Below are 15,548 nucleotides of genomic sequence, written 5' to 3' on the forward strand. Positions count from 1 at the left end.
CAATCATCCGCCAGGAGGTGTGGCTTACTGAGTGCAGTGGGCGGGGCAAGTGTGTATTGACAAACGCGTGGAGCGAGGCGGGGATACGTTCGCTCTCGTTTGTCGAAGTAGGAGGGAAGTCGTCGTGTTCGACGTAATCATAAACATTATTCCCTACGACTGATCTGCCGACAACACGACAGCTCGGAAACACCAGCACATTAGCGCACAAAGTGTCCTCCATGTTGGTCTGTCCCAGTAAATGACTCAAGTGCGAAACAATGGCGAATGTTGGGAGAGGCCAGTTGGAGATGGAGATGTATGACGCTTGGCGCCTGTCTCCTTAGGCACACTCAACTCACACGCACACGCACACGCACACGCACACGCACATTGCAGCAGCAAATTATTGATGCAGGTTTTGCCGAGAAGATAAACCACTATTTTAATTATTTTAATAGTTGCATTATTCGTTCATCTATGATGTCCACACAGGGCTGAGCCATTCCTGTTGTAGCAATGTCTTCGTAACTGACCATGTTGGCGTTACTGCGGAGTCCAATACATTTTGTCACTTACACCGTGGGCTGCTGCCCTGCTCAGCACTGACGCGAGTCTACAATCAGCGCTACCACAAAACCCATCCTCTCCAGCGGTCAACATGTCTACAAGGGTCACTTCTCTTTCTTCCATGAGCCATAATATTAATGTCGTCAAAAGCTACCCGTTATCTAATGTGGAGGAAATGTACGCGAGTTATATCGAAGTCATTATGCCTAAATGAAATGAAACACCAGGAATTATGAAGTGCCGCTTTATGCGTACAGACCACGAACACCAGGGCCCAGTTGCACAAAGGATATAAGCCCTACGACTGTCATGAGCCTGTGTTAAAGTATTGGAGTACGATCATCTTGGCCCTAAGACAGCGTTGTGCTGGGTCCTGGTTGTACACTGATGCGTCTTCTTGCTTGCAACTGTCACCGTTGTGGCTGCCTCCTGTATCTCCATCACTTGAACTCTTTGTTAACAGCCCCTAAACAACACAAAGTGCTGAAAAAACCATGTTGGTGATGGCATAAGGCAGTGATTAATAAATAATTTGCCATAATCAAAACACATACAAATTGCCCGCGTCCCGAGTTGAGACTCGTGACGGATCAATATCGCAGTCCCCAATGTGTGCTGCAGTGTGTGAAATATGCATGGCATCTTCCTGACTGGATGCATGGCTGTCACTGTGGTATATAGTCCTCAACGTCTTTGAAGAAACAATGGGAAACTGTTTAATTGACTTGGACACACTGGAACATTGTGTATGGAATATTGTGTATGGCGGAATGAAACCCGTCTTCCCATCTCGTCTGCGTTGTTCCAGTATTGACGAAACACCCGATACCAACAAATGGCACTGTACGTCATAACGGCGTAGAAACCAAACTCCCCACCCTCCCCAAACTCCCCACCCTCGTCTCTCTCTACCCTGATACAATCCCATCTTCTTTTCGTCCATCAACTCACCCTCCTATCACGAACGCACCCTCATAGCTCTACTCCACCCCACCCGCTCACTCACTTTCCCCCTACTCCCCACCACACCCCGTGCAACTCCCCACCACACCGCCATGCAATTCCACTTTCCCCACCTCCCCACCACACCGCCATGCAATTCCACTTTCCCCCTTATCCCCACTCCACCCCGTGCAATTCCACTTTCCCCCTTATCCCCACTCCACCCCGTGCAACTCCACTTTCCCCCTACTCCCCACCACACCGCCATGCAATTCCACTTTCCCCACCTCCCCACCACACCGCCATGCAATTCCACTTTCCCAACCTCCTCACCACACCGCCATGCAATTCCACTTTTCCCACCTCCCCACCACACCCCGTTCAACTCCACTTCCCCACCCCGTTCAACTCCACTTCCCCACTTCCCCACCACACCCCGTACAACTCCACTTTCCCCACCTCCTCACCACACCGCCATGCAATTCCACTTTCCCCACCTCCTCACCACACCGCCATGCAATTCCACTTTCCCCACCTCCTCACCACACCGCCATGCAATTCCACTTTCCCCACCTCCTCACCACACCGCCATGCAATTCCACTTTCCCCACCTCCCCACCACACCCCCATGCAACTCCTCTTCCCCACCTCCCCACCACACCCCGTACAACTCCACTTCCCCACCTCCCCACCCCGTACAACTCCACTTTCCTTAACCTCCCCACGCCACCTAGCGCAAACCCACTTTCCCCCAACCTCCCGACCCGTGAGAGATTCCGGGGTAGAATAGGTCTTCAGCAACCCATGCTTGTCGTAAAAGGCGACTAACGGGATCGGCTGGTCAGGCTCGCTGACTTGGTTGATGCAGGTCATCGTATCCTAATTACGTGGATCGATGCTCATGATATTAATCACTGTATTGTCAGGTCCAGACTCGATTATTAACAGACCGCCGTCATATAGCTTGAATATTGCTGAGTGAGGGGTAAAACAACAAACCAACAACCAAACCAACCTCCCCACCCCACCCCACCCCACACAGTGCAACTCCACTTTCCTCCAACATCCCCACCCCACCCCATGCAACTCCACTTTCCCTAATCTCCCCACCCCACCTAGCGCAACTCCACTTTCCCTAACCTCCCCACCCCGTGCAACTCAACTTTCCCCATCTCCCCACCACATCCTGTGCAACTCCCTTTTTCCGAACCTCCCCACCCCGTACAGCTCCACTTTCCCCACCTCCTCACCACACCGCCATGCAATTCCACTTTCCCTAACCTACCCACCCCACCCCGTGCAACTCCACCCATACCCCTCTCTCCACCCCCCCACCCCCCAGCCCCACCCCACCCCCCACCCCCTCTACCCAACCCTACCTCCACCCTGTAATTCCCACCATTTGTGTAATTTCACCCAGTGTATAATCAGCTGTATAAATTAAAAAAAATGGAAGTTTAAATCATCAGAACAATTTCCCAAACTGATCTTAGAACAAAGGCGATCTTGTCTCTTATTTGTTAACTAAGGTAAGACTTATGGCAATGGTCGCTTTGTAGAACGGGAAGTGCAGAAATTCTGCTGAAATTGATGAGGCTGGGATAGACTTTCCCGGCGACTTACTTAACATCAAACGGATCCACCCCAGACCACACAAATCCACCTCCCACGACACTTACATCCACCTCCCACCACACAAAGATCAACCAAGCACCACACACAAATCCACCTCCCACCACAAACAAATCCCCCTCCCACCACAAACAAATCCCCCTCCCACCACAAACAAATCCACCTCCCACCACACACAAATCCACCTCCCACCACACACAAACCCACCTCCCACCAAAAACAAATCCACCTCCCACCACACACAAATCCACCTCCCACCACACACAAATCCACCTCCTACCACACACAAACCCATCTCCCACCACAAACAAATCCACCTCCCACCACACACAAATCCACCTCCCACCACACACAAATCCACATCCTACCAGACACAGACATCTCCCTCCACACAAATCCACCTGTCACCGCACAAATCCACCTCCAACCACACAAACCCACCTCCCATCACACACAGATCCATCTCCTACCACACACAAATCCACCTCCCACCACACATAAATCCACCTCCTACCACACACAAACCCACCTCCCACAACAAACAAATCCACCTCCCACCACACACAAATCCACCTCCCACCACACACAAACCCACCTCCCACCACAAACAAATCCACCTCCCACCACACACAAATCCACCTCCCACCACAAACAAATCCACCTCCTACCACACACAAACCCATCTCCCACCACAAACAAATCCACCTCCCACCACACACAAATCCACCTCCCACCACACACAAATCCATCTCCTACCAGACACAGACATCTCCCTCCACACAAATCCACCTGTCACCGCACAAATCCATCTCCAACCACACAAACCCACCTCCCACCACAAACAAATCCACCTCCCACCACACACAAACTCACCTCCCACCACAAACAAATCCACCTCCCACCACACACAAATCCACCTCCCACCACACACAAATCCATCTCCTACCAGACACAGACATCTCCCTCCACACAAATCCACCTGTCACCGCACAAATCCACCTCCAACCACACAAACCCACCTCCCACCACACACAGATCCATCTCCTACCGCACACGGATCCACCTCCCACCACACACAGATCCATCTCCTACCGCACACGGATCCATCTCCCACCACACAGAGATACATCTCCCACCACACACAAATCCATCTCCTACCGCACACACATCCATCTCCCACCACAGAGACCCATCTCCAACCAGACACAGATGCATCTCCCACCACAAACAGATGCATCTCCCACCACACACAGATGCACCTCCCACCACAAACAGATGCATCTCCCACCACAAACAGATGCATCTCCCACCACAGAGACCCATCTCCAACCAGACACAGATGCATCTCCCACCACACACAGATGCATCTCCCACCACACACAGATGCATCTCCCACCACACACAGATGCATCTCCCACCACAAACAGATGCATCTCCCACCACACACAGATGCATCTCCCACCACAAACAGATGCATCTCCCACCACACACAGATGCATCTCCCACCACAAACAGATGCATCTCCCACCACACACAGATGCATCTCCCACCACACACAGATGCATCTCCCACCACACACAGATGCACCTCCCACCACACACAGATGCATCTCCCACCACAAACAGATGCATCTCCCACCACACACAGATGCATCTCCCACCACAAACAGATGCATCTCCCACCACACACAGATGCATCTCCCACCACACACAGATGCATCTCCCACCACAAACAGATCCATCTCCCACCACACACAGATCCATCTCCCACCATACACATCCATCACCCACCACACACAGATCCATCTCCCACCACAAACATATGCATCTCCCACAAAACACAGATGCATCTCCCAACACACAGATCCATCTCCCAACACACAGATCCATCTCCAACCATACACAGATGCATCTCCCACCACACACATCCATCTCCCACCACACACAGATGCATCTCCCACCATACACAGATGCATCTCCCACCACACAGATGCATCTCCCACCACACACAGATGCATCTCCCACCACACACAGATGCATCTCCCACCACACAGATGCATCTCCCACCACACAGATGCATCTACCACCACGCAGATGCATCTCCCACCACACACAGATGCATCTCCCACCACACACAGATGCATCTCCCACCACACACAGATGCATCTCCCACCACACAGATGCATCTCCCACCACACAGATGCATCTCCCACCACACACAGATGCATCTCCCACCACACAGATGCATCTCCCACCACACAGATGCATCTCCCACCACACAGATGCCTATCCCACCACACAGATGCATCTGCCACCATACACAGATGCATCTCCCACCACACACAGATGCATCTCCCACCACACACAGATGCATCTCCCACCACACACAGATGCATCTCCCACCACACACAGATGCATCTCCCACCACACAGATGCATCTCCCACCACACACAGATCCATCTCCCACCACACAGATGCATCTCCCACCACACAGATGCATCTCCCACCACACAGATGCATCTCCCACCACACACAGATGCATCTCCCACCACACACAGATGCATCTCCCACCACACACAGATGCATCTCCCACCACACACAGATGCATCTCCCACCACACAGATGCATCTCCCACCACACACAGATCCATCTCCCACCACACAGATGCCTATCCCACCACACAGATGCATCTGCCACCATACACAGATGCATCTCCCACCATACACAGATGCATCTCCCACCACACAGATGCATCTCCCACCACACACAGATGCATCTCCCACCACACACAGATGCATCTCCCACCACACAGATGCATCTCCCACCACACACAGATGCATCTCCCACCACACAGATGCATCTCCCACCACACACAGATGCATCTCCCACCACACAGATGCATCTCCCACCACACACAGATGCATCTCCCACCACACACAGATGCATCTCCCACCACACAGATGCATCTCCCACCACACATATGCATCTCCCACCACACACAGATGCATCTCCCACCACACAGATGCATCTCCCACCACACACAGATGCATCTCCAACCATACACATCCATCTCCCGCCACACAGATGTATCTACCACCACAAACATATGCATCTCCCACCAAACACAGATGCATCTCCCACCACACAGATCCATATCCCACCTCACAGATGCCTATCCCACCACAAACAGATCCATCTGCCACCACACAGATCCATCTGCCACCACAAACATCCATCTCCCACCACACAGTTCCATCTCCCACCACACACAGTTGCATCTCCCACCACACACAGATCCACCTCCCACCAAACACAAATCTACCTCCCACCACACACAGATCCATCTCCCACCACCCAAATCCACCTCCCACCACACACAGATCCATCTCCCACCACCCAAATCCACCTCCCACCACACACAGATATATCTCCCACCACCCAAATCCACCTCCCACCACACACTAACCCGACTCCGTCCACAAACAGATCCATCTCCCACCACACACAAATCCACCTACCACCACAATGAGATACATCTCCCACCACACAAATCAATCTCCCACAGATGCATCTCCCACCATACACACATCCATCTCCCACAGTACACAAATGCACCTCCCACCACACAAATCCACCCCACAGATGCATCTCCCACCATACACACATCCATCTCCCACAGTACACAAATGCACCTCCCACCACACAAATCCACCACACAGATGCATCTCCCACCAGACACACAGATCCATCTCCCATCACACACATCCATCTCCCACCAGACACACATCCATCTCCCACCACACAGATCCATCTCCCACCAGACACATCCATCTCCCACCACACACATCAATCTCCCACCACACACATCCATCTCCAACCGCACACATCCATCTCCCACCACACACAGTTGTATCTCCCACCACACACACCCATCTCCCACCACACACATCCATCACCCACCACACCCATCCATCTCCCACCACACACATCCATCTCCCACCACACAGATCCATCTCAGACCACACACATCCATCTCCCACCACACACAGATGCATCTCCCACCACACAGATGCATCTCCCACCACACACAAATCCACCCCACAGATCCATCTCCCACCACACAGATCCACCTCCCACCACACAAACCCACCTTCACCACACGGATCCACCTCCCACCACACAAACCCACCTCACGGATCCACCTCCCACCACACAAACCCACCTCCACCACACAGATCCATCTCCCACCACACAAACCCACCTTCACCACACGGATCCACCTCCCACCACACAAACCCACCTCACGGATCCACCTCCCACCACACAAACCCACCTCCACCACACAGATCCACCTCCCACCACACAAACCCACCTTCACCGCACGGATCCACCTCCCACCACACAAACCCACTTCCCCCCACACAAACCCACCTCCACCACACAGATCCAACTCCCACTTCACAAACCCACCTCCCACCACACAAACCAACCTCCCACCACACAAACCCACCTCCACCACACGGATCCACCTCCCACCACACAAACCCACTTCCCCCCACACAAACCCACCCCCACCACACAAATCCACCTCCCACTACACAAACCCACCTCCACCACACAGATCCACCTCCCACTACACAAACCCACCTCCACCACACAAACCCACCTCCACCACACAGATCCACCTCCCACCACACAAACCAACCTCCACCCCACGGATCCACCTCCCACCACACAAACCCACCTCCCACCACACAAATCCACCTCCACCACACAAACCCACCTCCACCACACGGATCCACCTCCCACCACACAAACCAACCTCCCACCACACGGATCCACCTCCCACCACACAAACCCACCTCCACCACACAGATCCACCTCCCACCACACAAACCCTTCTCCCACCACACGGATCCACCTCCCACCACACAAACCCACCTCCACCACACAGATCTACCTCCACCACACAGATCCACCTCCTACCACACAAACCCACCTCCACCACACAGATCCACCTCCACCACACAGATCCACCTCCCACCACACAAACCCACCTCCACCACACAGATCCACCTCCCACCACACAGATCCACCTCCCACCACACAAACCCACCTCCACCACACAGATCCACCTCCCACCACACAAACCCACCTCCACCACACGGATCCACCTCCCACCACACAAACCCACCTCCCACCACACAAATCCACCTCCACCACACAAACCCACCTCCCACCGCACACAGATCCACCTCCCACCACACAAATCCACCTCCACCACACAAACCCACCTCCCACCACACAAACCCACCTCCCACCGCACACAGATCCAACCTCACCTCACAAACCCACCTCCCACCACACACAAATTCACCTCCCAACACCGATATACCACCTCAACAATACTGAGGCACACATCTTACGCTCGAGGTAACAGTCCCTGTTTCGAGGATGTTACAGAAGAGTGTTATCCTGACGACTTCCACGCCTGGTTTGTGTTTGGAGGAACCTGATGGGAGACAATGAGAGGTGGTGCCCAGCCGAGCAGCCCCACGACAACACGGGGACTGCCTCACCAGTTAAATGCTCTTTCTTTGTACAAAATAATTACATTTTCATTGAGTCCTGTGCTTACGTTAGGGGTTGCGCGGCGTGAGAGGGTGATTGTGAACCGTTACGGGCCAATCTGCTGCATGGCCCCAGGCTTTCGGCTCAAGCGCTCATGCCATTCTTTCCTCTCGCTAAATCCAAATTTCATACAGTGAGCAGCCCTTTAGATGAGGTTAATCTTTTATTGAAATGCCAATCAAGGGCGATGAGATGTGTTGCGAGGACACAGGCAAGAGCTTAGTATCAATACCAACGACTTTTCATGGGCGGATTGCATTGACTGTCTGTATCTCTTTGTCACAAGTAAACATGATCACACTGACAACTCAGTCAGTCGTGGGAGGGACTCTCACATATGTGGAGGGGGTGATTGTGGCGGGATGGGGGCGGAGATGGTAGGACGAGAGTGGGGTGACGGGACTGGGGTGACAATGACGGGATGAGAGTGGGGTGACGGGACTGGGGTGACAGTGACGGTATGAGAGTGGGGTGACGGGACTGGGGTGACAATGACGGGATGAGAGTGGGGTGACGGGACTGGGGTGACAGTGACGGTATGAGAGTGGGCGGACGGGACTGGGGTGACAGTGACGGTATGAGAGTGGGGTGACGGGACTGGGGTGACAGTGACGGTATGAGAGTGGGGTGACGGGACTGGGGTGACAGTGTCGGGAGGAGAGTGGGGTGACGGGACTGGGGTGACAGTGACGGGATGAGAGTGGGGTGACGGGACTGGGGTGACAGTGACGGTATGAGAGTGGGCGGACAGGACTGGGGTGACAGTGACGGTATGAGAGTGGGGTGACGGGACTGGGGTGACAGTGACGGTATGAGAGTGGGGTGACGGGACTGGGGTGACAGTGTCGGGAGGAGAGTGGGGTGACGGGACTGGGGTGACAGTGACGGGATGAGAGTTGGGTGACGGGACTGGGGTGACAGTGACGGTATGAGAGTGGGCGGACGGGACTGGGGTGACAGTGACGGTATGAGAGTGGGGTGACGGGACTGGGGTGACAGTGACGGTATGAGAGTGGGGTGACGGGACTGGGGTGACAGTGTCGGGAGGAGAGTGGGGTGACGGGACTGGGGTGACAGTGACGGGATGAGAGTGGGTTGACGGGACTGGGGTGACAGTGTCGGGATGAGAGTGAGAGTGACGGGATCAAACTGAGCGTCACGCCATCAGGGTGACGGTGTCGGGATGAGAGTGGGGTGATGGGATGAGAATGAGGATAGCAAGGTGAGGGTGAGGGTGACGGGATGATGCTGAGAGTGACAGGATGAGAGTGATGATCACGGAATGAGAGTAAAAGTTGACAGGATGAAACTGAGAATAACGGGGTGAGAGTGAGGGTGACGGGATGAGAATGAGGATAGCAAGATGAGGGTGAGGGTTACGGGATGAGAGTGAGAGTGACGGGATGATGCTGAGAGTTACTTGGTCAGAGTGATGGTCACGGAATAAGAGTAAGAGTGACAGGATGAAGGTGAGGATAACGGGGTGAGAGTAAGGTGACGGGATGAGAGTGGAGGTGACGGGATCAGAGTAAGAGTGGCATGGTCAGAGGGAGGATGACGGGATGAGGGTGTGAGTGAGAGTGACAGGAAGAGAGTGGGGCAACGGGATGTGAGTGAGAGTGACAGGAAGAGAGTGGAGGTGACGGGATGAGAGTGAGAGTGACGGGATGAGAGTGAGAGTGACAGGAAGAAAGTGGAGGTGACGGGATGAGAGTGAGAGTGACGGGATGAGAGTGAGAGTGACAGGAAGAGAGTGGAGGTGACGGGATGAGAGTGAGAGTTGCGGGATGAGAGTGAGAGTGACAGGAAGAGAGTGGAGGTGACGGGATGAGAGTGAGAGTTGCGGGATGAGAGTGAGAGTGACAGGAAGAGAGTGAGAGTGACGGGATGAGAGTGAGAGTGACGGGATGAGAGTGAGAGTGACAGGAAGAGAGTGGAGGTGACGGGATGAGAGTGAGAGTTGCGGGATGAGAGTGAGAGTGACAGGAAGAGAGTGGAGGTGACGGGATGAGAGTGAGAGTGACGGGATGAGAGTGAGAGTGACAGGAAGAGAGTGGAGGTGACGGGATGAGAGTGAGAGTTACGGGATGAGAGTGAGAGTGACAGGAAGAGAGTGGAGGTGACAGGATGAGAGTGAGAGTGACGGGATGAGAGTGAGAGTGACAGGAAGAGAGTGGAGGTGACGGGATGAGAGTGAGAGTTACGGGATGAGAGTGGAGGTGACGGGATAAGAGTGAGAGTTACGGGATGAGAGTGAGAGTTACGGGATGAGAGTGAGAGTGACAGGAAGAGAGTGGAGGTGACAGGATGAGAGTGAGAGTTGCGGGATGAGAGTGAGAGTGACAGGGAGAGAGTGGAGGTGACGGGATGAGAGTGAGAGTGATGGGATGAGAGTGAGAGTGACAGAATGAGAGTGGAGGTGACGGGATAAGAGTGAGGATGACAGAATGAGAGTGGAGGTGACGGGATAAGAGTGAGGATGACGGGAAGAGAGTGGAGGTGAGGGGATGAGAGTAAGAATGACAGGAAGAGATTGGTGGTGACGGGATGAGAGTGATAGTGACAGGAAGAGAGTGGAGGTGACGGGATGAGAGTGAGAGTGACGGGATGAGAGTGGAGGTGACGGGATGAGAGTGAGAGTGATGGGATGAGAGTGAGAGTGACAGAATGAGAGTGGAGGTGACGGGATAAGAGTGAGGATGACAGAATGAGAGTGGAGGTGACGGGATAAGAGTGAGGATGACGGGAAGAGAGTGGAGGTGAGGGGATGAGAGTAAGAATGACAGGAAGAGATTGGTGGTGACGGGATGAGAGTGATAGTGACAGGAAGAGAGTGGAGGTGACGGGATGAGAGTGAGAGTGACGGGATGAGAGTGAGAGTGACGGGAAGAAAGTGGAGGTGAGGGGATGAGAGTGAGAGTGACAGGAAGAGATTGGTGGTGACGGGATGAGAGTGATAGTGACAGGAAGAGAGTGGAGGTGACGGGATGAGAGTGAGAGTGACGGGATGAGAGTGAGAGTGGCGAAATGAGAGTGGAGGTGACGGGATAAGAGTGAGCATGACAGGATGGAGTGAGGATGACGGGAAGAGATTGGTTGTGACGGGATGAGAGTGAGAGTGACGAAATGAGAGTTGGAGTGACGGGATAAGAGTGAGCATGACAGGATGGGAGTGAGGATGACGGGAAGAGATCGGTTGTGACGGGGTGAGAGTGAGAGTGACGAAATGAGAGTGGAGGTGACGGGATAAGAGTGAGGATGACAGGTTTGGAGTGAGGATGGCGGGAAGAGAGTGGAGGTGGCGGGATCAGAATGGGTTGGGTGAGGGGATGGGGTGAGGGGATGGGGTGAGGGGATGGGTGAGGGTTGGGTGAGGGGATGGAGTGAGGGGATGGGGTGAGGGGATGGGGTGAGGGGATGGGGTGAGGGGATGGGTGAGGGGATGGAATGAGGGGTTGGGTGAGGGGATGGAGTGAGGGGATGGGGTGAGGGGATGGAGTGAGGGGTTGGGTGAGGGGATGGGGTGAGGGTTGGGTGAGGGGATGGGGTGAGGGGATGGGGTGAGGGGATGGAGTGGGGGGATGGATTGAGGGGATGGAGTGAGGGGATGGGATAAGGGGATGGGGTGAGGGGATGGGGTGAGGGGATGGAGTGAGGGGATGGAGTGAGGGGATGGGGTGAGGGGATGGGATAAGGGGATGGAGTGAGGGGATGGAGTGAGGGGATGGAGTGAGGGGATGGGGTGAGGGGATGGGGTGAGGGGATTGGGTGAGGGGATTGGGTGAGGGGATGGAGTGAGAGGATGGGGTGAGGGGATGGAGTGAGGGGATGGGGTGAGGGGATGGAGTGAGGGGATGGAGTGAGGGGATGGAGTGAGGGGATGGAGTGAGGGGATGGGGTGAGGGGATGGGGTAAGGGGATGGAGCGAGGGGATAGGGTGAGGGGATGGAGTGAGGGGATGGGGTGAGGGGATGGGGTGAGGGGATGGGGTGAGGGGATGGGGTGAGGGGAAGGGATGAGGGGATGGAGTGAGGGGATGGAGTGAGGGGATGGAGTGAGGGGATGGAGTGAGGGGATGGAGTGAGGGGATGGAGTGAGGGGATGGAGTGAGGGGATGGGGTAAGGGGATGGAGCGAGGGGATAGGGTGAGGGGATGGAGCGAGGGGATGGGGTGAGGGGATGGAGTGAGGGGATGGGGTGAGGGGATGGGGTGAGGGGAAGGGATGAGGGGATGGAGTGAGGGGATGGAGTGAGGGGATGGAGTGAGGGGATGGAGTGAGGGGATGGAGTGAGGGGATGGAGTGAGGGGATGGGGTAAGGGGATGGAGCGAGGGGATGGGGTGAGGGGGATGAGTGAGGGGGGTTGGTGAGAGGAGGGCATGAGGGGTTGGGGGAGAGGTGGAGTAAGGGGCTTGGGTGAGGGGGGTGTGTGAGAGATCGAGATGAGGGAATGTGTAAGGGGATGGGGTAAGGGGATGGAGCGAGGGGATGGGGTGAGAGGGATGAGTGAGGGGGGTTGGTGATAGGAGGGCATGAGGGGTTGGGGGAGAGGTGGAGTAAGGGGCTTGGGTGAGGGGTGTGTGAGAGATCGAGATGAGGGAGTGTGTGAGGGGATGGAGTGAGGGGATGGGGTGAGCAGCGTTGGATACCTCTTAGCGGGAGTAGATGGAGGTGTACCGTGTGTGTCTCCCCCCTCCCCTCCACAGCACCAGGTGACCTCCATAACGTTGTGTCACGGGGTCAAGGAGTGCAAGCGTCACGCTTCCCCCAAGGAACTGCGGCCAGTGAATATACCCTCATCTACAAGCCTGGTTTTGCCTGGTTTTCATGAAGTGACGAGCGTGATCAGCCATGCAGGTGAGAAGATTGTGGCGTTGAGGCTGGATTATATACCAATAAGCCCCTTCTGGGTGGTCACACGCGGTCGGACTCTGGACGCAGGTGGACACACCATGCCTCGCACTGACCACAATTCCTTGGTGCCATTGTAAAAAGCGATCTTAGCGCTCAGGTTGTTTTGTACAACGGCACCCTTGTCTATAACACACTCAATCAGAGTGATTAATATCATAGCTATATAAGGATCTACCAACAATCAGAGTGATGAATATCATAGCTATATAAGCGTCTACCAACAATCAGAGTGACGAATATCATAGCTATATAAGCATCTACCAACAATCAGAGTGACGAATATCATAGCTATATAAGCGTCTACCAACAATCAGAGTGATGAATATCATAGCTATATAACCATCTACCAACAATCAGAGTGACGAATATCATAGCTATATAAGCATCTACCAACAATCAGAGTGATGAATATCATAGCTATATAACCATGTACCAACAATCAGAGTGACGAATATCATAGCTATATAAGCGTCTACCAACAATCAGAGTGAAGAATATCATAGCTATATAAGCGTCTACTAACAATCAGAGTGATTAATATCATAGCTATATTAGCATCTACCAACAATCAGAGTGATTAATATCATAGCTATATAAGCGTCTACCAACAATCAGAGTGGCGAATATCATAGCTATATAAGCATCTACCAACAATCAGAGTGATTAATATCATAGCTATATTAGCATCTACCAACAATCAGAGTGATTAATATCATAGCTATATAAGAGTCTACCAACAATCAGAGTGATTAATATCATAGCTATATAAGCATCTACCAACAATCAGAGTGATTAATATCATAGCTATATAAGCGTCTACCAACAATCAGAGTGATTAATATCATAGCTATATAAGCGTCTACCAACAATCAGAGTGATTAATATCATAGCTATATTAGCATCTACCAACAATCAGAGTGATTAATATCATAGCTATATAAGCATCTACCAACAACCAGAGTGATTAATATCATAGCTATATAAGCGTCTACCAACAATCAGAGTGATTAATATCATAGCTATATAAGCGTCTATCAACAATCAGAGTGATTAATATCATAGCTATATAAGCGTCTACCAACAATCAGAGTGATTAATATCATAGCTATATAAGCGTCTACCAACAATCAGAGTGATTAATATCATAGCTATATAAGCATCTACCAACAACCAGAGTGATTAATATCATAGCTATATAAGCGTCTACCAACAACCAGAGTGAGGAATATCATAGCTGTACGGGTCTACCAATAATCAGTGTGACAAATGGTATAAGTTGACCAATCCGTTCTGTACCGTAAGCTGCCTGCAGTAATATCCTTTAATCATGACATTGATTCTAACACCTGGAGGTGGTGGATCAGCGCAGATTCTGGCCGGCCCTTTAATTGTCCACTAACAGATGACGTCATTTTTTACGTGGCACGAGATTGCCATTTAGCACGTGCATTTGTCCATCAGACCACGCGCTATTACCCGCCAGTATATGTGGACACCTTGTAATGTGGACAGTGAGGCGCCGGTAATGTCCTAATGTAAGTCAATAACTGTACATAGTGTAGCCATTAGAACCAGACTGCACCTCTCTATGAGGAGACATTGCAGCAGCTCTGGGCGAACGCCGTCATTAAGTTAGTAGGGATACCAACTAATCTGGCGGAAAATTCCAATAATAGTCCTACTGCCGCGTCAGTCAGTGGCCTGGTATTTTGTCTTGCATCTTTAAAACTGTTTAAAAGTGTTGTGTATTGTGTGGGGCTGGTTGCATCCCCCATGGGTCCCTGTCCGTTATACACTTGGCTTACCATCCATTGTTGCCTCATAGAAATCGAATCGATGTCACATCGCCCATATGAAATATTAACCTTCCTATGATCACTA

At 52.7% G+C, this 15,548-nt stretch overlaps 2 protein-coding genes across 2 annotated transcripts; one reads left to right on the plus strand and one right to left on the minus strand.

The window, feature by feature from the left end:
- The first annotated feature begins 7,171 nt into the window (after positions 1–7,171).
- LOC125377061 (proline-rich extensin-like protein EPR1) lies at positions 7,172–8,638 on the plus strand. Its single transcript, XM_048389874.1, has one exon. The coding sequence runs from the start codon at positions 7,172–7,174 to the stop codon at positions 8,636–8,638; it is 1,467 nt and encodes a 488-aa protein (XP_048245831.1).
- Positions 8,639–9,084: 446 nt separating this feature from the next.
- Positions 9,085–15,479, minus strand: LOC124127413 (extensin-like). The gene is made up of 2 exons (XM_048389875.1): positions 15,473–15,479; positions 9,085–9,857 (listed from the first exon to the last, which is right to left on the minus strand). Exons 1-2 carry the CDS (start codon positions 15,477–15,479, stop codon positions 9,085–9,087), a joined length of 780 nt encoding a protein of 259 aa, XP_048245832.1.
- Positions 15,480–15,548: the final 69 nt, after the last annotated feature.

This window comes from Haliotis rufescens, unplaced genomic scaffold (genome assembly GCF_023055435.1).
Source record: "Haliotis rufescens isolate VD_foot unplaced genomic scaffold, xgHalRufe1.0.p SCAF_8, whole genome shotgun sequence".
Lineage (NCBI taxonomy): Eukaryota > Metazoa > Mollusca > Gastropoda > Lepetellida > Haliotidae > Haliotis > Haliotis rufescens.

Excerpts from the sequence above, each read along its gene's own strand:
- LOC125377061 (XM_048389874.1), top strand. The coding sequence starts at position 7,172 with ATGCATCTCCCACCACACAGATGCATCTCCCACCACACACAAATCCAC.